Below are 25,378 nucleotides of genomic sequence, written 5' to 3'. Positions count from 1 at the left end.
TTTGTTACAGGAAAGTGGCATAGGTGAGTAAACTTCAGGCGGCTGTGAAATGGAATGAACTCTGTAATTCTGTTGAACATCAGCCTGTTCTCCACATGAAGATAATCATTGTGAACTGCCAGAACATATCTCTCATGAAGCACATTTTCAAAAACATATTTCTTTTCAAGCTTTAATTAGTTTTTAGACACAATGCAGCAGTTTAAAAAAGTGGACAAATGTTTGTTTCTCAACAGGCTTTTTAAGTTTGGATGATGCAACTATACCTGGCAATAATGGCCTTAAGGACCAAGTAGCTGCCCTCAGATGGATTCAGCAGAACATCATAAACTTTGGTGGTGATCCAGATAATGTTACAATATTTGGTCAAAGTGCTGGTGGTGCCTCTGTACAATATCATTTGATATCTCCAATGTCAAAAGGTAGTAAATGTTTAGAATGTTTTTGGTAGGGTGTTGGTCTCCCTTTCTCTCCCTCCCTCCCTCCGTCCCTCCCTTCCTCCCCCCCCCCCCCCCCCCCAAATCTCTCTCTCTCTCTCTCTCTCTCTCTCTCTCTCTCTCTCTCTCTAGGCTTCCCTGACAATGATGACCATCCACAACATTGGACCTGATTTATATTTGTTACGTTCTTCTCCTTTTGTGAGACCTGCTTTGGAAATGTCATATAAAAATAAATCAATTTGTAAGACACCATTTTGCTGCTTAAAAAACTCCATAGAAATAAAAAGACTCTAGTGATCAAATGTCAGACACCAAACTAACTTTTTTATTCTCCTGAAGGTACCACATACTATTCCCATGGTATTGTGGGAAAGTTTTGTAGTATTTGAGAGAAACAGAGGAAAGTCAATGACAAGTTTGTGAGTTGTGTGATAAGGACACTGCTTGCTGAAGGCAAGAATGTGAATTTAAGTCTCACTTTAGATCAAAATTTTTATTTCTCGCGTGCCGACTACACAGCATACACTCCACAAGGAGTAAATGACTTCCACCTTAAATAGACAATATTTCTTCCGTTTTTCCATATGGATTTTATTACCTTTGTCAAGCACCTGGAAAACAAAAATGTAATCATAATTCTTTTTGTTAGATGTATTTCACAAGAAATTGATTATAATAGTATGCATCATATTGCAAATGAAGCAACTATATTTCAACACAATAACACACCTCATTCTCTTGCTTAGCTCCTTTTACCCAACTTCCTCTTTGTGAACTGTATGACGAATTTAACACCAGAGATTGGTGTAAGATTTGTTCAAAGTATTTTCATTGGGGGGGGGGGGGGGGGGGATGCAGTGGGGAAGCCAGTGGACATTCTTAGTGAGATCCTCTCCTGGTAATGCAGAATTTGTAGTAGAAATAAGTTGATAGAACAGCAGGAGCATAAGATCTGTACCCTTCAGGTGCAGTTTGGAAGAGCAAAGGAGGAACTAGATACATTGAGGAGAGTGAAGGGTGCTGGGAAATGGGAACTAGCTGTTGGTAAGAAGGTAGCTACAAGGAGGAGATATTCAGACAGTTGTACTTTGTATATAACCAATAGATTTGACCAACTGTCAGAGTTTAGTGGAGAGGAACCTCTCGCAGCTGCAGGTGTAGGAAACTTGCAGCAGTCCTTAGCAGTTAGGGAGCCTAAGCCAGTTGTAAATTCTAACAGAAAGAAGAAGGTTCTGCTGCTAGGTAGTTTGCATGGCAGAGGTGTGGGGCAGCAGTTGCAGGAAGTGTTGGGAAGCGAGTAACAGGTCACCAGCATTGTAAAGCCTAGTGCAGGGTGGATTAAGTGACTGTTAACATAGGGGAGTTATGTAGGAATTTTATGAAAGAGGATCAGGTAATGATTGTGGGTGGAACTGGGAATAGTCTTGATAGGGACAGAGAGTGTGATGTAAGTGGTGACCAGGTTTATTTATTTTTTTATTTATCTACATGTCAAGCTCCATAGGACCAAATTGAGGAGCAAATCTCCAAGGTCATGGAATGTGTCAGCACATTAAATTACAACGTAAAAGTAATAACAGATAAAAAGAAATGCTTATGAACCTGAAAAAAGTCAGTTCATAAGTTTAAGTAAACGCAATCAACAATACAACAAGAATCAGCTTAATTTTTCAAGGAACTCCTTGACAGAACAGAAGGAGTGACCCAAGAGGAAACTCCTCAGTTTCAACTTGAAAGCATGCGGATCACTGCTACGATTCTTGAATTCAAGTGGTAGCTTATTGATAATGGATGCAGCAGTTACTGCACACCTTCCTGCACAAGATGTAAGGAAGTCCGATCCAAATGCAGGTTTGATTTTTACCAAGCATTAACTGAGTGAAAGCTGCTTGTTCTTGAAGATAAGCTAGTATTGTTAACAAAAAATGACAGTAAGGAATATATATATTGAGAGGCCAATGTCAAAATACCCAGACTCGTGAACAGTGGTCGATAAGATATACCGATGCCTCCTCTTTATTCTTCTTCTTGTTTTTTGTTTATCCCAGCTTCTTGAGATCTCTTGTGAAGAGACATGATACAACATGTTCAGTAGTGGTGTTGGACAATCAATAAAGTTACACAACAGTTAGTAATTTAACTTTTAAAAACCCCAGTTTATTGGCATTTCTGGAAATAAAATCACTCTCATATTCTCAGGCAGTCAGCAAATTTTGTGTAACAGTTTGTATGTATAATGGGACTTACTATGTTGCAAAACATTCTAATTTATTAATTAATCTGCATTACAGTGTTGCTAAACAATGTGATCACCAAGGTGATAAGTGTCTCAATTAAAACAGAACCATGATATTTTGAATAAACATTCAGTTCATTCTTGTCAAAATCAGCACTTGCCTCAAAATTAATTTCCAACTTTGTGCATTGAGTCCAAGCGTGTTTGCAACTATTGTACGTGATTCACTCTACAGCTCAACCATGCACTAGCATATAATGTATTTCAAATCAAGTGTGCAGGTTTCAGTTTTCCCTAATGGGCTAAATGACTCTTTTGAAATAACGTGATGTGTCTATCTCACGTAAAGTCTAAATGAAACTGGATTTGTCTCTATTCTTGCCAAAATCACAAAAAATAAAATTCACCACACAGGTCAGTGAACTGTACATGCACACTTTTAGCACTCTATGTGATAACTCGTCTCAGAGTAAAAGCCGCGCATAAATTCACTCTTTTTCATGCACACAAAATTCAAAACACCTTTATATGAAACAGATAAATTGTGGCCTGCAATTACTAATTAATATTTCCCATTCTGAATAAACTTCAAGAACTTGTATTTCATAATCAATAAAATTTTATCACCTGAAAGAAACTATTAGTTTGCTAAAACGGTTTCAGATTACAGTCAACTCATGTCTAGATGATGACGTCATGAATCAATACTTGCTTGGAATGAATGAAATACCTGCACTGAGTCAACTGAGTAATTTACTGACTTTTATAACAAATTTGGTACCCCTTGCATCGCTACAAAGAGGTTCGTGAACTTACACCACTTATTGCCCGAACCGCCCATTTCTGAGCCAAAAATATCCTTTTCGAATGGGGAGAGTTACCCCAAAATATAACAACACATGACATAAGTGAATTAAAGTAAGCAAAGTAGACTAATTTTGTGCCGAACAATCACTCACTTCAGATACCGTTCTAATAGTAAAAATGGCAGTATTAAGTCTTTGAACAAGATCCTGAATGTGGGCTTTCCACAACAGCTTACTATCTTTCAGAACACTTAGAAATTTGAACTGTTCAGTTGCACTAATAATATTCCCATTCTGTGAAATTAAAACATAAGGTTTTGTTGAATTTTGTGTTAGAAACTGTGAAAACTGAGTCTTATTGTGATTTAGTGTTAGTTTATTTTCTACAAGCCGTGAACTTAGGTCATGAACTGCACCATTTGAAACTGAGCCACTGTTGCACACAACATCCTTTACTCCCAGGCTAGTGTCATCAGCAAACAGAAATATTTTAGAGTTACCCATAATACTAAAGGGCATATCATTTATAAAAGGAACAGGAGTGGCCCCAACACTGATCCTTTAAATATGTCTGCTTGTGTCTGTATATGTGTGGATGGATATGTGTGTGTGTGTGTGTGTGTGTGTGTGTGTGTGTGTGTGTGTGTGTCCTTTTTTCCCCCTAAGGTAAGTCTTTCCGCTCCCGGGATTGGAATGACTCCTTACCCTCTCCCTTAAAACCCACATCCTTTCGTCTTTCCCTCTCCTTCCCTCTTTCCTGATGAGGCAACAGTTTGTTGCGAAAGCTTGAATTTTGTGTGTATGTTTGTGTTTGTTTGTGTGTCTGTCGACCTGCCAGCACTTTCATTTGGTAAGTCACATCATCTTTGTTTTTAGATATATTTTTCCTACGTGGAATGTTTCCCTCTATTATAACCCCATATATATATATATATATATATATATATATATATATATATATATATATATATGGGGGGGCTGCGAAAGCTTGAAATTTTGTGTGTGTGTGTGTGTGTGTGTTTTTTTTTATTGTGTCTATCCACCAGCGCTTTCCCGTTTGGTATATATATATATATATATATATATATATATATATATATATATATATATATATATATATATATATATATATATATATAGGGTGTCCCAGCTATCTTGTCCACCCAAAATATCTCTGGAACAATAACAGCTATTGGAAAACGACTTTCACCGGTATCAATGTAGGGCTGGGGCCCATGAATGTACATATTTGGAAACATTCTAAAACGAAAGCATATGTGTTTTTTAACACAAACTTATGTTGTTTTAAATGGACCTCCTATATTTTTTCTTCAGCAATCCATAGCATGACAAAGCACATACACATTGGCATTGATTGCATCGCAATATTCCCATTACATCCCGAGATATTAAGACGTGAAGTTGATGCTTGAAACACCCGACATGCACTGCTAGCGCACGTCCTGAGGCTCAAGCGTGAACCCCATGCTGCCCGTAATCGCGATGTGATTGACATGCGTAATCACACTTCCATACTTATCAAGAGGTCCGAAATGAATAATACGGTCTGCTGCCATCCTGCATTAACGTCGTACATTCCAGCAGGTATTTATCCCATAGGCTAGGGGTGATGCGGTTCTGTAACATATCTATGTACCGCAACGTTAGTCACAAAGTTAACTTCGCTTATCATTAATCCGTTACTAAAAAGGTAATGCCGTTCAACGTTAAAACTTTACTTTACTATAGATCTAGCGCAAGTGACAGTTAATCATTCACTCGTAATAGTAAAATTCATGTTGATGGTTTTAGTGAAATGAGCAAGTGGACTAAAAGTTTTACTGTTGTTTAGGTAAAAATGTTTTGATTTGGGAAGTTCAGGTAGGACATAGAAGATGAATGTAAACATGTTTAACCAATTAGTTTTATTATCACATAATTATCAATGTTATGTTTATCTAATGCATTAAATGACAAATTGTTGCAAACAAATGTTTCTTAACATCACTGGGTAAAATGGCCCTTTGTAGAAACTTCCACACCTCCGTACTTATCAAGAGGTCCGAAACGAATAATACGGTCTGCTGCCATCAACTCTCATAAGCACATAATGGTTTCCCTCTCGCACGTTTTACGTATCTACGTACACAATATGAACCAGTCCCGATCGGTGTACACCCGTCAGGTTGTCTTATTTATCCTGCACACCCAAAATAAGGTTTATCTAATGCGTTATATGACCCATTGTGCCTGTCGCGCAGGGCCTGCTCTACCTAGTCAAGTGTCCAACGTAGTTCCCACTACTGCCACAGTTATCACTTCGCCTCGTTTATGATTTGCGACCCATGCAAACTCCTGTACTCCACCACCCTTCGAGCATCCCATTTGTTGTTGCTTTGGCGTGCAGTACAGTGCTTGCCAGTGTAGTCGTGCATCAGAGTAATCCAGTGACAGCACGGAGGTAGTACACATTGTGAATAAACGTTGTGTTGTGGAACTTATACTGTACAGTATAATGTACACACATGAAGATATGGTAGAAATGCTGCTGATCTATGGAGAATGTACATTGACGGAAAATACGTTATGAGATTGCTTGTTTGTTGATAGTACTGTTAGCGAACATTATGATTATTAAGTTAATATGTCTGTTTTCTACCCTACTCTACATACCTGTACTGTACCCTGTTGTAGGTGGACGAAATGCTGTTCAGGCAGAACGACTGTACAGAAGACGATTCCCTGACAAGGCATCGCCTTCACGCTGGATGTTTGGTCGTCTCACATCTTGTCTAGTCGCCTTCGCGCTGGATGTTTGGTCGTCTCACATCTCGTCTACGTGAAACAGGAAGCTCAAATCCAAGACCTCGACATCGTCCTAGAACACGCACAGATGAACATGCTGAAGTTGCTGTGCTCGCTACCATAGCTATGAATCCTCAAATCAGCACACGTCAAATTGAACGTGAAGTTGGTGTGTCGAAATCAAGTGCACAGCGTATTCTTAAACATCATACATTTCAACCTTACCATGTTCATTTACACCAGGATCTTCATGGAAATGACTTCCACAGTAGGGTAACAGTTTGTCGGTGGGCTCAGCAAAAACTTCTGACTAATCCAAATTTTTTTGCAGATGTTCTCTTTACTGACGAAGCATCATTCTCCAACAAAGGCATTGTCAATATGAGGAATATGCGTTATTGGTCCACAGACAATCCAAAATGGCTCCGTCAGGTAGAGCATCAACATCCGTGGAAAGTTAATGTTTGGTGTGGGATTATTGGAGATGCCATTATCGGACCTTTCTTTATAAATGGCAGACAATGCTCCAGATTTATACAACACAATCTTCCTGTTCTCTTGGACACTGTACCTCTGAACCGGAGAATGGTCTTGTGGTATCAGCATGACGGATGCCCTGCACATAACGCCTTACGAGCACGACGACTTCTGAACCGTAAGTTCCCTGGTAGGTGGATTGTACGAGGTGGCCCAGTTAGGTGGCCTGCCCAATCTCCGGACCTTACACTGCTGGATTATTTTCTTTGGGGAGCAGTGAAGGATGCTGTTTACCAACATGAACCAACAACACCAGAGGACATGAAGCAATGCATTATTGATGCTTGTACAGCCATCAAAGAGGAAACAGTAGCACGAAGTAGGGCATCCTTCATCCGCAGAGTGACCCTATGTATGCAAGCCAATGGGCATCACTTTGAGCATGAGATGTGAATGCTATGTTTAGTATGTAGTGCTGGTATCACAGTGGAAGTTTCTACAAAGGGCCATTTTACAATGTGATGTTAAGAAACATTTGTTTGGAACAATTTGTCATTTAACGCATTAGATAAACATAACATTGATAATTATGTGATAATAAAACTAATTGGCTAAACATGTTTACATTCATCTTCTATGTCCTACCTGAACTTCCCAAATCAAAACATTTTTACCTAAACAACAGTAAAACTTTTAGTCCACTTGCTCGTTTCACTAAAACCATCAACATGAATTTTACTATTACGAGTGAATGATTAACTGTCACTTGCACTAGATCTATAGTAAAGTAAAGTTTTAACGTTGAACGGCATTACCTTTTTAGTAATGGATTAATGATAAGCGAAGTTAACTTTGTGACTAACGTTGCGGTACATAGATATGTTACAGAACCGCATCACCCCTAGCCTATGGGATAAATACCTGCTGGAATGTACGACGTTAATGCAGGATGGCAGCAGACCGTATTATTCATTTCGGACCTCTTGATAAGTATGGAAGTGTGATTATGCATGTCAATCACATCGCGATTACGGGCAGCATGGGGTTCACGCCTGAGCCTCAGGACGTGCGCTAGCAGTGCATGTCGGGTGTTTCAAGCATCAACTTCACGTCTTAATATCTCGGGATGTAATGGGAATATTGTGATGCAATCAACGCCATTGTGTATGTGCTTTGTCATGCTATGGATTGCTGAAGAAAAAATATAGGAGGTCCATTTAAAACAACATAAGTTTGTGTTAAAAAACACATATGCTTTCGTTTTAGAATGTTTCCAAATATGTACATTCATGGGCCCCAGCCCTACATTGGTACCGGCGAAAGTCATTTTCCAATAGCTGTTATTGTTCCAGAGATATTTTGGGTGGACAAGATAGCTGGAGATATATATATATATATATATATATATATATATATATATATATATATATATATATATATATATATATATATATATATATATATATATATATATATATATATATATATATATATAAAAAATAGAGGGAAACATTCCACGTGGGAAAATTATATCTAAAAACAAAGATGATGTGACTTACCAAACGAAAGTGCTGGCAGGTCGATAGACACACAAACAAACACAAACATACACACAAAATTCAAGCTTTCGCAACCAACGGTTGCTTCATCAGGAAAGAGGGAAGGAGAGGGAAAGACGAAAGGATGTGGGTTTTAAGGGAGAGGGTAAGGAGTCATTCCAATCCCGGGAGCGGAAAGACTTACCTTAGGGGGAAAAAAGGACAGGTATACACTCGCACACACACCCATATCCAACCACACATACACAGACACAAGCAGTCATTTGTAAAGGCAAAGAGTTTGGGCAGAGATGTCAGTCGAGGCAGAAGTACAGAGGCAAAGATGCTGTTGAAAGACAGGTGAGGTATGAGCGGCGGCAACTTGAAATTAGCGGAGGTTGAAGCCTGGCGTATAACGAGAAGAGAGGATATACTGAAGGGCAAGTTCCCATCTCCGGGGTTCTGACAGGTTGGTGTTAGTGGGAAGTATCCAGATAACCCGGACAGTGTAACACTGTGCCAAGATGTGCTGGCCGTGCACCAAGGGATGTTTAGCCACAGGGTGATCCTCATTACCAACAAACACTGTCTGCCTGTGTCCATTCATGCGAATGGACAGTTTGTTGCTGGTCATTCCCACATAGAAAGCTTCACAGTGTAGGCAGGTCAGTCGGTAAATCACGTGGGTGCTTTCACACGTGGGTCTGCCTTTGATCGTGTACACCTTCCGGGTTACAGGACTGGGGTAGGTGGTGGTGGGAAGGTGCATGGGACAGGTTTTACACCGGGGGGCGGTTACAAGGGTAGGAGCCAGAGGGTAGGGAAGGTGGTGTGGGGATTTTATAGGCATGAACTAAGAGGTTACGAAGGTTAGGTGGACGGCAGAAAGACACTCTTGGTGGAGTGGGGAGGATTTCATGAAGGATGGATCTCATTTCAGGGCAGGATTTGAGAAAGTCATATCCCTGCTGGAGAGCCACATTCAGAGTCTGATCCAGTCCCGGAAAGTACCCTGTCACAAGTGGGGCACTTTTGTGGTTCTTCTGTGGGAGGTTCTGGGCTTGAGGGGATGAGGAAGTGGCTCTGGTTATTTGCTTCTGTACCAGGTCGGGAGGATAGTTGCAGGATGCGAAAGCTGTTTTCAGATTGTTGGTGTAATGGTTCAGGGATTCCGGACTGGAGCAGATTCGTTTGCCACGAAGACCAAGGCTGTAGGGAAGGGACGGTTTGATGTGGAATGGGTGGCAGCTGTCATAATGGAGGTACTGTTGCTTGTTGGTGGGTTTGATGTGGACAGACGTGTGAAGCTGGCCATTGGACAGATGGAGGTCAACGTCAAAGAAAGTGGCATGGGATTTGGAGTAGGACCAGGTGAATCTGATGGAACCGAAGGAGTTGAGGTTGGAGAGGAAATTCTGGAGTTCTTTTTCACTGTGAGTCCAGATCATGAAGATGTCATCAATAAATCTGTACCAAACTTTGGGTTGGCAGGCCTGGGTAACCAAGAAGGCTTCCTCTAAGCAACCCATGAATAAGTTGGCATACGAGGGGGCCATCCTGGTACCCATGGCTGTTCCCTTTAATTGTTGGTATGTCTAGCCTTCAAAAGTAAAGAAGTTGTGGGTCAGGATGAAGCTGGCTAAGGTAACGAGGAAAGAGGTTTTATATATATATAATAGAGGGAAACATTCCACGTGGGAAAAATATATCTAAAAACAAAGATGATGAGACTTACCAAACAAAAGCACTGGCCGGTCGATAGACACACAAACATACACACAAAATTCAAGCTTTCACAACAAACAGTTGCTTCATCAGGAAAGAGGTAAGGAGAGGGAAAGACGAAAGGATGTGAGTTTTAAGGGAGAGGGTAAGGAGACATTCCAATCCTGGGAGCGGAAAGACTTACCTTAGGGGGAAAAAAGGACAGGTATACACTCGCGCACACACACACACATATCCATCCGCACATACACAGACACAAGCAGACATTGTGTCTGTGTATGTGCGGATGGATATGTGTGTGTGTGAGAGTGTATACCTGTCCTTTTTTCCCCCTAAGGTAAGTCTTTCCGCTCCCGGGATTGGAATGACTCCTTACCCTCTCCCTTAAAACCCACATCCTTTCGTCTTTCCCTCTCCTTCCCTCTTTCCTGATGAAGCAACTGTTTGTTGCGAAAGCTTGAATTTTGTGTGTATGTTTGTGTTTGCTTGTGTGTCTATCGACCTGCCAGCGCTTTTTACAAACTATGTAGAAAAGCTAATCCAATGGCAATAGAGAGGTTTTTAAACCTCGATAAGGAACAAGAGTGGCAGAATGTTTATAGTGCTGATAACATAGATGGCAAATATAACACTTTCCCTAACACATTTCTCATCCTCTTTCAAAGTTTCTTTCCATTAGAATGTTCTAAACACGGTACTAGCAGTAAAAGGCAGCCTGGATGGTTGTCTAGTGGGGTAAGGGTATCATGAAGAACAAATTGGGAATTATATCAAAATATTAGAAGTAGTCACAATTGAGCTACAGTAGCCCATGACAAACCGCATTGTAAGGTGCTTAAAAATGTTATTAGGAAGGCAAAGAGTATTTGGTTCGCAAGAAGAGCAGCTAATTCACAGGATAAAATTAAAACCATATGGAGGGTTCAGATGTCAATCAGTGTTTCAGTCCACAATGAAACTGAAGATAATTAGATGTCAAAATGTAACACAGAAAAATACAAGTGATTCATACAATAATAAGACTTTTTTTTACTGAAACCTAATACAACAACTCACCTATTGTGAGGATATAGAAGAACATAACTTAAATAATTTACAACATAACTATAATTTAACACAAAAACTGTCACTTATGGTCACTGCCCACTGTACTTTTTGATGATGTTAATCCATATATGCATCATTATCACTGCCATACTCTCTATGATTCTTGATTTCTTTTGTTTTTCAGGATGATGCACATGTGCTTTGGTTTATTGAAGGTAACCACCAATAAACTTAGTGGTAATGTGGAGGAATATGTTGCAAAAGTTCCAGCATATGCTTTTTTTCAGCTCTTTAACAGGTTGATGAACAACATTTATCAAATAAGGACACTTTCCTTTTGAATTTGATGTAATGTTGATCTCATAAAATGCTATGTCTTCCAGCAATGTTTCTTTGTAGAAAACAGAATTTTCTTTGTCTTTGCAGTATCTTAGCCATTTCATTTTTAACCAGTTCACTTTACCCCCTTCAGTATTAGTTTTCCTGTTGGAAACTGAAGCTTCCAAGTTTTTGGTTGCAAGAAACTCTTCTCACTTCATCTCTGTTTCCAGAAATGGATTTTTGCATTTGGTAATTGTTACCAAATCAATCAAATCTCTTGGACCAAAAATAAATTCTTTCGTTTTTGCTTCGGATTCAGTAACCCCAAAATTTGCATCATTTGGGAGGTAACTGTGTCCCGATACCATAAATTTGTGGTCAATGTAATCAGCTGCCATCCCTGGACCTTGCAAAAGTTTTTGCAACAATAAGGTTAGTTTGATATGCCTGTTTTGACCTGTGCAGGAATCTGAATACATGATAATATGGTGATGAGATAAGGCATGTTGTTTAAGATGTTTAACAAGACATGCTCCAATTTCCTGTGATCCTCGAGATCCTTCTATCTCATCCCACATGAACATTTAACCTTTAGAGCCATTAAAACTGTGCACTCCTAGGTTATATCCATACATATTTAGTTTGTGATAGGCAACAGATGAGGGAAGTTTTGAGAAAGGTAAAGCTTTTTGCAGTTCAAAAGTAAAAATGTAAAAATCATCTCCTGCAAGCAACTTGTCTGAATTCAAAGAATCTCTTGCTTATTGTGCTTGCGGAAGATGAAGTTTTTCTGTAATCCTTGCCTCGTCCTTTTTTTGTATCATCATTATCAAAAGTAAGAATGTTCTGCATGGAATTGCATAACTGGCATGTATCTTTGGATGGGAGCTTAAAATGTAAATTGAAATTAGTAGAAAACCCATGATAATACATATTTTCTTAGACAGGTTCGATACCATCCTGTGCACATTTCTCCACAAAAAGGTTGTACATCTTTCTGATATTCAGATCAGACTGCAAATAACTCTGATTTGGCACATCGGAGAGGATATAATGAGTTTTATAACAGGGAAACGATTCGATGTGTACTTTTGCTTTTGTCACATCAATTTTGTTTGTTGGCGGCCTGTGGTCTCTTTTATCAGTACATGCGGATGGTTCTGTACTACCTGATTTTTATAAAGATGAGCATCACTAACTTGAAATGTGTCCATAAAAAAAATTTTACACACACCAACTGACATTACTGTTGTTGTCAAATAATATGTCAGAGTTTTCGATTTTGGTGCCTTCAATGAGTTTCTTGGATGACATTGCTTCACCTTCATGTTGTGGATCAGTCCGCGAAGATAGACGTCCTGCTTTGCATTATCACCCAGTTTATAAAAGGATTCGAACAATAATCACTGTTCTGCAGCATTTACTAAATAAAAACACCGTCATGAACATTTACAGTTCACATTTTTAAAGGATTTTGCAGGCATATTTTTCCCACTTCAGTCCACATAAGCTTTCCCAGAACATCTCTTGGCAGAACTGACTACCCTTTTCCATGAATATTGCTCCCTCTTCCATTTTCTTTCTTTCTGTTTCATCATATTTTCGTTTTCATTGCTTTTATCATGGTTGTCTAACTGGCGATCATCTTCTTCAGTGACATCTACAAATAAATAAAATATTTAGGAAGTCATTCAATGTAGCTCACCAAACATTTCACAATTCAAAAATATTATTCCAAAACACATGTTCAGCAGTGCTTGTAATGTAACATTCCCTTTGGAAGGTTACAGTATCAGTAATGAGATAAACAATACACTAGTTTTGGGAAAGAAGCCTTTTCTGAGTAATCACATGAAATTATGACACATTTTAGAGGATAGAATGTACATACCTGAATCGGACAAATTATTATGATTGTCTGGTACATATTCAGAACCGCTATCTGAGAATGGCGTATTTTCAATGAATGGAGAGGACATCCTGATCTAAAAATAACATACTGTGTAACAGCAGCAGATTACTATGTCTAACAGTATGCCACGACAAGTAAACCAGTATTGCAAACTGACTTACACTAAATGACTTTGGAACATTTCAGATCATTTACTCTGTGGTCAGTACATGTACTGCCATCTAGCATAAGAAATGTCAAATTGTGACTTACTCATCTTGGCAACTAAAAGATTGAATACTCATAAATCTGTTAAGTCACTTGCAGAAAAATGATGACTTACACTGATTGGCTTCTGATCCCTCCATACGATCAATCATGAAGGAAGTGTCTAGTGAGCAGCATAAGGTTGACTATACAAAGTTAGTTTGTAGTAAAAATATTTCTGTTATTGATAAGTCAGATATATGTGCAGTATTTAACAATCACTTTCCGAGCATTGCTGGTGAACTAAAGAAAAAGTTAGTTTCTACAGGGAATCATATAACTCTCTTGGAAAATTCCTTTCCAAGACTGATGTCTGAAAAACGCCTCTGTGATACTGGCAAGGGAGAGAGTGAGTCAGTAATTAAATCACTGAAGACTAAGGACTCTGATGGATATGATAATATTAAATATAAATAATATAAAATAATAAATAATATTAATATAATATTAAAGTACTGTGCTACACATGTCAGTCCTGTACTTAGTCATATTTGTAATTTTTCCTTTTAGAATGGTCAGTTTCCTGAACAATTAAAGTACTCAGTGGCAAAGCCACTTTATAAAAAGGGAGAAAGGGATAATGTAGACAATTTTAGACCTATTTCTATGTCATCAGTGTTTACTAATGTTATTGAAAAGGCTGTGTATGTAAGGATAATTGATCATTTTATTTCACATAATTTGTTGTCAAATGTACAGTTCAGTTTTAGAAGTGCTATACCCTCTTTTCTCTGTGAGGACTGGATAGATTAAACAAAAAGTTTTGAACCTAGGCATCTTTTTTGATTTAACAAAGGCGTTTGATTGTGTTGATCACAAAGTATTGCTTCAGAAGCTGGACCATTACGGAATACCAGTGATTGGGGGAGGGGGGGGGGGGGGGTAGCTCACAATTGGTTCACCTCTTAGTTTAACGACGTACAGCAAAATAATGTCATTATCCATAGTGTCGAGAATGGCTATGATGTGGGGTCTGACTGGGGCACCGTTAAATGGGGGGTGCCACAGGGATCAGTGCAGGAGCCACACCTGTTCCTTATTTATATAAATGATATACCCTGTAGTATTTCTGTTTGCTGATGGACTAGCTGGGCAGTAAAGGATGTTGTGTGCAATGTTGGTACTGTTTCAAATAGTGCAGTTTGTGACACAAGTTAATGGCTTGTAGAAAATAAACTAACGTTAAATCACGGTAAGACTCAGTTTTTACAGTTTCTAACACACAATTCAACAAAACCTGGCATTTTAATTTCACAGAATGGGCATATGACTAGTGAAGCTGAACAGTTCAAATTTCCAAGTGTTCAGGTAGATAGTAAACTGTCGTGGAAAACACACATTCAGGGTCTTGTTCAAAGACTTAAAGCTGCCATTTTTACTATTTGAATGGTATCTCAAGTAAGTGATAGTTTAAAATGGAAAGTGGTCTACTTTGCTTATTTTCATCCTCATATAATGTATGGTATTATATTTTGGGGTAACTCTTCTGATTCTCAAAGGATTTTTTTTGGCTCAGAAATGTGCACTTCAGGCAATAAATGGCATAAATTTGTGAACCTCTTGTCGACCACTGTTAATTAGCCTGGGTATTACGACATTGGCCTCTCATTATATATATTCTTTACTGTTGTTTCTTGTTAACAGTATCAGTTTATTCCCAAGAACTAGCAACTTTCACTCACTTAATACTAGGCAGAAATCCAATCTGCGTTTGGATTGTACTTCCATGACTCTTGTGCAAAAAGGTGTGCAATACAATGCTGAGGGTTACAGTATAATGCTGAATCCATTTTCAATAAGCTGTCACAAGAATTCAAAAATCTTAGCAGTGATCCATGCATGTTCAAATCAAAACTGAAGAGTATCATTATGAATCACTCCCTCTATTCTGCTGAGGAGTTCCGTGAAAAATTAAGCTGATTTCTGTCTTATATTGTTGATTGCATTTACATAAACTTATGGCTTGTCTTTCTTTGGTTCATAAGTATTTTATTTTATATGTTATTTCTTTTATGATGTAATTTCATGCACTGACATGTTCCATGACCTAGGAGATTTTCTCCTCAGTTTGGTCCTATAGAACTAGAAGTGTAAAATAAAATAAAGTAAATGAAGGGATCAGAAAACTCATATTTTTCAAATCTTGAGAAATGTTGACAGTATTAAATATGTTAGCATTAGTAAAATATTGTGCAACATGTACTGATCTAAAATGAGGCAATGCAGAATTAGATTTAATTTCAGTCAGAATATACTGTATATGTAGATTCAAAGAAATGTTTACAAACCAACATGGCACATTGGGCATATAAAAGGATCAGTAATCACAGAGGAACCAGGGGTCGCAAATGCTATTGGAGGGCACTAAGGTCATGAAAAGACATTGCTATACAAACATGGGTGGAGTGCATAGAGATCATAGCCATTTGTGCCATGGAAGTGTTGGTAGTCACATGGCTAGCTGCACGGACTGCGAAATGGCTGAGTTGCATTTGATCTATGGTATGGCCAACTACAATGGATGAGAAGCTGTGTGATTGATTGTACAAAATATCAACATAGACAAATGCTGTTCAGCACATTGTTCACCACCCTGCATCACCTATTGTGTGAAACTGGTTCGTTTTGTGTGCACAAGCTGGATGCTGGTCACCAACAAACAGCATGAACAGCTGTGGTGGAAGGAAGTGTTCCACACACACACATTGAAACCCCCAACCCTTCATCTGGCACTTTGTACCTGACAAAGAACTGCATCCATTTTGTTTACAATGCCTCCAGACGTTGCATCTGGGGGGACTACAACAAACACATGGGATTTGTGTGGTGATTTCTGCAGGAACCCACTGCAAACCGAAGCTTCACAGCAAGTGTCCTCTTCACCAATGAGTCTGTGTTCTCTCAAGGGTGTAATGAACATTCACAACCTGCATGCATGGACAAATGTGAACCTACGTGCTATACATACATGTGCCCCACACAGTACATTTATGCTTAATGTGTGGGCTGGCATTGTGGGAGACTGTTTAATTGGGCCATACATTCTCCCGGACTGACTTGATGGTGGCACTTATCTAATATTGCTGCAAGAGTTTCTGCTGGACATGCTGATTAATGTTCCCATAGCTGTTCATTGCCACATTCGATTTCAGCACAATGGAGCCCTGTGCATTTCAGCAAACAAGTGATGGCACATCTTCAGGCAACCTGTGCCAGTCTCATGGCCACCACAATCACCCAAACTATCCCCAATCGATTTATTCCTGTCGGGGTGGGGTATCTGCAGTGCCTTGTGTATGAGACAGCTGTTACATCACAGGAGGACCTAGTGGGCTGGATTGTTGTGGCTGCAGGATGACTTCGAGATACATCAGGTATCTTTGAGAGGGTGCTACATTCAATGCAGGGTCAGTGTCAGGCATGTTCCAGTGCATCTGGACAAAACTTCGAGCATCTCCTGTATCGGGTATCCATATTTAGCATGGGACTAAATAATTGCAACGCCATTTAATAGCCCTGGATGGCCTTTGTGAGGCCTGGTTCTTATGTGATTACTGGTCCTCGTTCTACGTCCGATGTGCCATGTCAGTTCGTAAACTTTTTTTTTTTAATTGTCCTGTGTGTGTGTGTGTGTGTGTGTGTGTGTGTGTGTGTGTGTGTGTGTGTGTGTGTGAATAAATCATACTTTTTTTAAATTACAGCTCATCATCTCTTGTACTACTACTAGTACTCGTACTACTATTACTAGTATTAAGACATTATCTATATGTACTTTGAGTAAGCTGAGAGAGATGTATGCCGTACAGTAATGTTAATGATAAGTGTACAACATCTCTTAGTGAATATTCTGTAGCAAGCACAGTTGAATTTATGTTATTAATAAATGTAATATAATTTTTTATTACTATTACTCAAGTTATTTTCATGGATTTTATTCCCTTTTCTTTTACTTATTGCATTGTCATACAACTGTTTAAAGAAAAATTGTTTGATGTGTTCAGGGAGTTTAAAAGTTTCTTGCAGAATGCTTTTGTTTTTTTTTTTTTTTTCAAATTGATGATAAAATACACCATGAAAACCTTTAAATAGTTTGTGCCATCATAGCTTTTGATTCACTGAATATTTGGACCTTACACTTACATATTAAATATATTTTCTTATTTAGGACTTTTTCACAAAGCAATTGCACAAAGCGGTTCTGTTTTTAATCATTGGGCAAGCAGAAAAGCTTTGAAGGAGACGTCATTTGCCTTGGGTGCTGTGCTGGGATGTAACACAAATGATCCAAAAGTGCTAATTGATTTTCTCAGGACTTGCACTCCAAAACAGATAGTGGAAGGCACTGCAAAAATAGTAACTCTTGATGTAAGTTGACTGAAATTATTTTACACTTATTCAATTTTGTGATGTTCATCATGAAATAAACACACCAGACAGAAGATTAGTCACAAGCAGGAAACATCACACTAATGTCGTGTAATATCACCTGAAACCTTTATAATTTCCTCAATTTGGCAAACAAGAGAGTTCACAAGTTTCTTTTGGTATGCCATATCCAGCTCAAGCCACTCACTGATGTTTAAATCCTGTGGTGTTACTGTATTTTATGTTTGTTGATTACTACATTTCATCTGCTGTTCCAAATAGTCCCAGACATTTTCATGTGATTAAAAAAGAGTTATGTAGCAGGCCAGGCAGTAGTGAACCTGAGTGTTCGTCAGATCAGGTATGTATGTGTGTAGCCCTATGAACACAGCTGTTGGCATCATAAAAGACAGGAGTGTCCACACCATACTCATCATGAAGATATACTAGAAAGGGTAATACTGGGCCACCAAGAATGTTGAAATAAACATCTTCGTTAATGTTCACAGTGACCTGAATAAGTGGATCCAAGTCATGGTAGCAAAAGTGCCTCCAAAACGCTGCAGAATTAGCTCTGTTCTGAGCTACATTCTCCACACACTGTAGGTTTTCTACCTCTTTGGGTTGCTGGTGCTGTCAAGGCCCTACAGGATTTGAAAAAGTAAAAAAATTATGGCATTTCAGATCACACTACATGCTTGCAGTCAGCTACTATCCAGTTATTGTGTTACCTGGCCCATTGGAGCTTTCTGTGCCACTATGACCAGTGATCTTTTGCAAAGTACCAGACGCCAAATGTCAAGAGCATTCAGTTCCCTCTGCAATGTCCATTCAGGGACTATTTGAGAGGAAACTGCATTCACTGAAAATAGCAACTATTGTCTGGTTTGAAATTTGAAACCATTTGTCATTGACAAGGTGTGACCTCATCTCCTGTCCCTGTCAGCTAGGATCTTTTTATGACCACTGTTCTTACACCCCCTTCTTCTAGAAACATTGGACAGCCCATGGTGCCACAACTTGGGAAACTTCATTCACAATGTGGTCATGGGTTTGTCCTAACACAATAGCTCTTTTCTGCCATTCTGTCACATCTCCACCCATCTTACTGAGCTGATTCCATGCAACTGCCTGGCACATCTACGCCATTTCACTTCCATGAGTTACATTTGAGAGTCATAAAATTTTCGGGTATCATTTGTGCACCATATACAGCATTCCAAAGTGGCTAGTCTGCTTCTTTAGTGGAGTTCTCAATATTTTGCCCAATGAGCTAACTTAAATGCTCAAACTGTTACACTGAATGTACGTTTATTCTCTTTCTGATGGAGAATTTGGACATAGTGTAAATTAGCTGATTATTATTATCTTCGTTCCTTTCTCAGACCTTAGGTCTGGTTAAAAATGGAAAGTGACGCCGACCTTCATCAAGCTTGACTTCCTTTTAACTGTATGGTATATGTTACATTGCATTTAGGAACTTTCGGGTCATTGAACATGTATCAATAATTACAGATTTCTGTAGTTGTATATATAAGTTTGGATGTAGCTGTATTGTGTTGATGTACTGATGGATATTGTGTGGTATGACTCCTGTAGTTGATAGTATAATTGGTATAATGTCAACTTTATCCTGATGCCACATGTCCTTGACTTCCTCAGCCAGTTGGATGTATTTTTCAATTTTTTCTCCTGTTTTCTTCTGTATATTTGTTGTATTGGGTATGGATATTTCGATTAGTTGTGTTGATTTCTTCTTTTTATTGGTGAGTATGATGTCAGGTTTGTTATGTGGTGTTGTTTTATCTGTTATAATGGTTTTGTTCCAGTATAATTTGTATTCATCATTCTCCAGTACATTTTGTGGTGCATACTTGTATGTGGGAACGTGTTGTTTTATTAGTTTATGTTTTATGGCAAGTTGTTGATGTATTATTTTTGCTACATTGTCATGTCTTCTGGGGTATTCTGTATTTGCTAGTATTGTACATCCACTTGTGATGTGATATACTGTTTCTATTTGTTGTTTGCAAAGTCTGCATTTATCTGTTGTGGTATTGGGATCTTTAATAATATGCTTGCTGTAATATCTGGTGTTTATTGTTTGATCCTGTATTGCAATCATGAATCCTTCCATCTCACTGTATATATTGCCTTTTGTTAGCCATGTGGTGGATGCATCTTGATCGATGTGTGGCTGTGTTAGATGATACGGATGCTTGCCATGTAGTGTTTTCTTTTTCCAATTTACTTTCTTCGTATCTGTTGATGTTATGTGATCTAAAGGGTTGTAGAAGTGGTTATGAAATTGCAATGGTGTAGCCGATGTATTTATATGAGTGATTGCTTTGTGTATTTTGCTAGTTTTTGCTTGTTCTATAAAGAAGTTTCTTAAATTGTCCACCTGTCCATAATATAGATTTTTTATGTCGATGAATCCCCTTCCTCCTTCCTTTCTGTTTAATGTGAATGTTTCTGTTGCTGAATGTATGTGATGTATTCTATATTTGTGGGATTGTGATCGTGTAACTGTATTGAGTGCTTCTAGGTTTGTGTTACTCCATTTCACTACTCCAAATGAGTAGGTCAATATTGGTATAGCATAAGTATTTATAGCTTTTGTCTTGTTTCTTGCTGTCAGTTTTGTTTTCAGTATTTTTGTTAGTCTTTGTCTATATTTTTCTTTTAGTTCTTCTTTAATATTTGTATTATCTATTCCTATTTTTTGTCTGTATCCTAGATATTTATAGGCATCTGTTTTTTCCATCACTTCTATGCAGTCGCTGTGGTTATCCAATATGTAATCTTCTTGTTTAGTGTTTTTTCCCTTGACTATGCTATTATTCTTCCATTTGTCTGTCCCAAAAGCCATATTTATATCATTGCTGAATACTTCTGTTATCTTTAGTAATTGGTTGAGTTGTTGTTTGGTTGCTGCCAGTAGTTTTAGATCATCCATGTATAGCAAATGTGTGATTTTGTGTGGGTATGTTCCAGTAATATTATATCCATAATTTGTATTATTTAGCATGTTGGATAGTGGGTTCAGAGCAAGACAGAACCAGAAAGGACTTAATGAGTCTCCTTGGTATATTCCACACTTAATCTGTATTGGCTGTGATGTGATATTATTTGAATTTGTTTGGATATTAAGTGTGGTTTTCCAATTTTTTATGACTATGTTTAGGAACTGTATCAATTTAGGATCTGCTTTGTATATTTCCAATATCTGTAGCAACCATGAGTGGGGTACACTATCAAAAGCTTTTTGGTAATCAATGTATGCGTAGTGTAGCGACCTTTGTTTAGTTTTAGCTTGATATGTCACCTCTGTATCTATTATCAGTTGCTCTTTACATCCTCATGCTCCTTTGCAGCAGCATTTTTGTTCTTCATTTATAATTTTGTTCTGTGTTGTATGTGTCATTAATTTCTGTGTAATGACTGAAGTTAATATTTTGTATATTGTTGGTAGGCATGTTTTGGGGTGATATTTTGCTGGGTTTGCTGTGTCTGCTTGATCTTTAGGTTTGAGATAAGTTATTCCATATGTAAGTGTATCAGGGACTGTGTATGGGTCTGCAATGTAACTGTTAAATAATTTAGTTAGATGTGAATGTGTTGAAGTGAACTTCTTTAGCCAGAAATTTGCTATTTTATCATTTCCAGGGGTTTTCCAATTGTGCGTAGAATTAATTGTTCGGGTGACTTCATGTTGTAAGATTATCACTTCAGGCATTTGTGGTATCATCTTGTATGTGTCTGTTTCTGCTTGTATCCACCATGCATGTCTAGTATGTTGTACTGGCTTTGACCATATGTTGCTCCAAAAGTGTTCCATGTCTGTTATGTTTGGTGGTTTGTCTATTTTAATGTGCGTGTTATCTATTGTCTGGAAAAATTTCTTTTGGTTTGTGGTGAGTGTTTGGTTTTGTTTCCTTCTATTTTCACTTTTTTTGTATCTTCTAAGTCGTTTGGCCAATGCTTGTAATTTCTGCTTCTTTTCATCTAATTGCTCTGTCGCTTCTTGTTGTGAGATTTTACCTAACCTTTTTCATTTTTTGTCTGATATTTCATTTCTTATAAATTGTGTTAACTGTCCGATATCTTTTCTCAGTTTTTCTATTCTGATCTGTAGCTGGTTTTGTGGGTTTCTTCTGTGTGTTGGTTGGTTCTGATCTCTGCCTAGTGTGTATATTTAGTGTAGTGAGTGCTCCTACATAAACCAGTAGTTGTAACTCTTCCATAGTTGTATTTTCATTTATTTTGTTGTGTATGATTGTGTTGATAGTTGTAATTGTTGTTTCAACTTGTGGGTTATTTGGTGGTCTATGCAAGAATGGTCTAATGTCTGTATTTGTGTCTTTGTATTCTATATATGTCAGCTGAAATTTTTCTTCTATATGTAACATGTGTGTCACTTCATGTTCTATTTGTGCTTGTTCTGGTGGCTTTCTTAAGATTTCATTTTCCTCTGATTGTTTCATTGATGCGTGTTGTTGTTTGTTTGTTTGCTCTGGGATGTTTGAGTCCGTTACTGTATTTTCTTCTTCTTCTGACTGCACATTATTTTGTTCCAGTATTTGTTGTACTTGTTGTTTGATGTGTTCTAATTGTGACTGGGGTATCTTGTTATTTTTGATTATTACACGGATCTGGTCAGCTAGTCGTTGTTCTGTTAAAAATTTTAATTCTGGGTATCTGGTAATAAATGTTATGTATACTTGTGATCTGTATCCAGTTGTGTTGGTTCCTAGATTTGTTGCTTGGTAATAACAGAACATGAGGTGTTGGTTAACTTCATCTGACCATCTCATCCTCTGTCTTTGTTTTGCTTCTAGGGTGGTTGCAGGAAGCATATCCTGCAAAACACCTCTATTTGGATTTAAATCATTTTCCAGTTGGCTAGCAGTGTCGTTACTATTGTGGGCGGGCATAGGGCTCAAGCGTCGTCCCCGTCCATGACGGCGCTTGTCCGAGGCTTCTTTAGTTCTGTCCTGAACCAACCAATCACACTACAAGGGGGGTTAGCCCTATTAGTGGTTGTTCTTTTCGTCGCCTTTTACGACTGGCAGAACATACCGGAGGCCTATTCTTTTCCCGGGCCTCCACGGGGTTTATTATTATTATTATTATTATTATTATTATTATTATTATTATTATTATTGTTGTTGTTGTTGTTGTTGTTGTTGCTGTTGTTGTTGTTGTTGTTGTTACTGTTACTATTATTTTTATATATAAAAACAAAGATGAGGTGACTTACCGAACAAAAGCGCTGGCAGGTCGATAGACACACAAACAAACGCAAACATACACACAAAATTCAAGCTTTCGCAACAAACTGTTGCCTCATCAGGAAAGAGGGAAGGGGAGGGGAAGACGAAAGGAAGTGGGTTTTAAGGGAGAGGGTAAGGAGTCATTCCAATCCCGGGAGCGGAAAGACTTACCTTAGGGGGAAAAAAGGACAGGTATACACTCGCACACACGCACATATCCATCCACACATACAGACACAAGCAGACATATGTCTGCTTGTGTCTACATCTACATCTACATTGATACTCCGCAAGCCACCCAACGGTGTGTGGCGGAGGGCACTTTACGTGCCACTGTCATTACCTCCCTTTCCTGTTCCAGTCGCGTATGGTTCGCGGGAAGAACGACTGTCTGAAAGCCTCCGTGCGCGCTCTAATCTCTCTAATTTTACATTCGTGATCTCCTCGGGAAGTATAAGTAGGGGGAAGCAATATATTCGATACCTCATCCAGAAACGCACCCTCTCGAAACCTGGCGAGCAAGCTACACCGCGATGCAGAGCGCCTCTCTTGCAGAGTCTGCCACTTGAGTTTATTAAACATCTCCGTAACGCTATCACGGTTACCAAATAACCCAGTGACGAAACGCGCCGGTCTTCTTTGTATCTTCTCTATCTCCTCCGTCAACCCGACCTGGTACGGATCCCACACTGATGAGCAATACTCAAGTATAGGTCGAACGAGTGTTTGGTAAGCCACCTCCTTTGTTGATGGACTACATTTTCTAAGCACTCTCCCAATGAATCTCAACCTGGTACCCGCCTTACCAACAATTAGTTTTATATGATCATTCCACTTCAAATCGTTCCGTACGCATACTCCCAGATATTTTACAGAAGTAACTGCTACCAGTGTTTGTTCCGCTATCATATAATCATATAATAAAGGATCCTTCTTTCTATGTATTCGCAATACATTACATTTGTCTATGTTAAGGGTCAGTTGCCACTCCCTGCACCAAGTGCCTATCCGCTGCAGATCTTCCTGTATTTCGCTACAATTTTCTAATGCAGCAACTTCTCTGTATACTACAGCATCATCCGTGAAAAGCCGCATGGAACTTCCAACACTATCTACTAGGTCATTTATATATATTGTGAAAAGCAATGGTCCCATAACACTCCCCTGTGGCACGCCAGAGGTTACTTTAACGTCTGTAGACGTCTCTCCATTGATAACAACATGCTGTGTTCTGTTTGCTAAAAACTCTTCAATCCAGCCACACAGCTGGTCTGATATTCCGTAGGCTCTTACTTTGTTTATCAGGCGACAGTGCAGAACTGTATCGAACGCCTTCCGGAAGTCAAGAAAAATAGCATCTACCTGGGAGCCTGTATCTAATATTTTCTGGGTCTCATGAACAAATAAGGCGAGTTGGGTCTCACACGATCGCTGTTTCCGGAATCCATGTTGATTCCTACATAGTAGATTCTGGGTTTCCAGAAATGACATTATACGCGAGCAAAAAACATGTTCTAAAATTCTACAAGAGATCGACGTAAGAGATATAGGTCTATAGTTTTGCGCATCTGCTCGACGACCCTTCTTGAAGACTGGGACTATCTGTGCTCTTTTCCAACCATTGGGAACCCTCCGTTCCTCTAGAGACTTGCGGTACACGGCTGTTAGAAGGGGGGCAAGTTCTTTCGCGTACTCTGTGTAGAATCGAATTGGTATCCCGTCAGGTCCAGTGGACTTTCCTCTATTGAGTGATTCCAGTTGCTTTTCTATTCCTTGGACACTTATTTCGATGTCAGCCATTTTTTCGTTTGTGCGAGGATTTAGAGAAGGAACTGCAGTGCGGTCTTCCTCTGTGAAACAGCTTTGGAAAAAGGTGTTTAGTATTTCAGCTTTACGCGTGTCATCCTCTGTTTCAATGCCATCATCATCCCGTAGTGTCTGGATATGCTGTTTCGAGCCACTTACTGATTTAACGTAAGACCAGAACTTCCTAGGATTTTCTGTCAAGTCGGTACATAGAATTTTACTTTCGAATTCAATGAACGCTTCACGCATAGCCCTCCTTACGCTAACTTTGACATCGTTTAGCTTCTGTTTGTCTGAGAGGTTTTGGCTGCGTTTAAACTTGGAGTGGAGCTCTCTTTGCTTTCGCAGTAGTTTCCTAACTTTGTTGTTGTACCACGG

The 25,378-nt window shown here is 38.8% G+C and overlaps 2 protein-coding genes across 14 annotated transcripts in view; both read left to right on the top strand.

Moving 5' to 3' along the window:
- Positions 1-25,378, top strand: part of LOC126457930 (juvenile hormone esterase-like) — a 561,537-nt gene that overhangs the window by 93,494 nt on the left and 442,665 nt on the right. The gene's annotated exons all lie outside the window — the stretch shown is intronic.
- LOC126457928 (esterase FE4-like) overlaps positions 1-25,378 on the top strand; it is a 133,054-nt gene that overhangs the window by 94,068 nt on the left and 13,608 nt on the right. For 12 of the 13 annotated variants that reach the window (XR_007585557.1, XM_050094633.1, XM_050094637.1 and 9 more), the window contains 2 exons: positions 237-422; positions 17,719-17,918. Coding sequence is in view for 12 of the 13 variants with exons in the window: in XM_050094633.1 (XP_049950590.1) it covers positions 237-422; positions 17,719-17,918 (386 nt within the window). In the remaining variant the exon portion in view is untranslated. The remainder of the gene's footprint in view (positions 1-236; positions 423-17,718; positions 17,919-25,378) is intronic. The other variant, XM_050094634.1, reaches the window with a different exon arrangement.

Source organism: Schistocerca serialis, chromosome 2, assembly GCF_023864345.2.
Source record: "Schistocerca serialis cubense isolate TAMUIC-IGC-003099 chromosome 2, iqSchSeri2.2, whole genome shotgun sequence".
In the NCBI taxonomy this organism is placed as follows: domain Eukaryota; kingdom Metazoa; phylum Arthropoda; class Insecta; order Orthoptera; family Acrididae; genus Schistocerca; species Schistocerca serialis.
The sequence above is the reverse complement of the archived record's forward strand: the minus strand, read 5'-3'. Positions and strand labels throughout refer to the sequence as shown.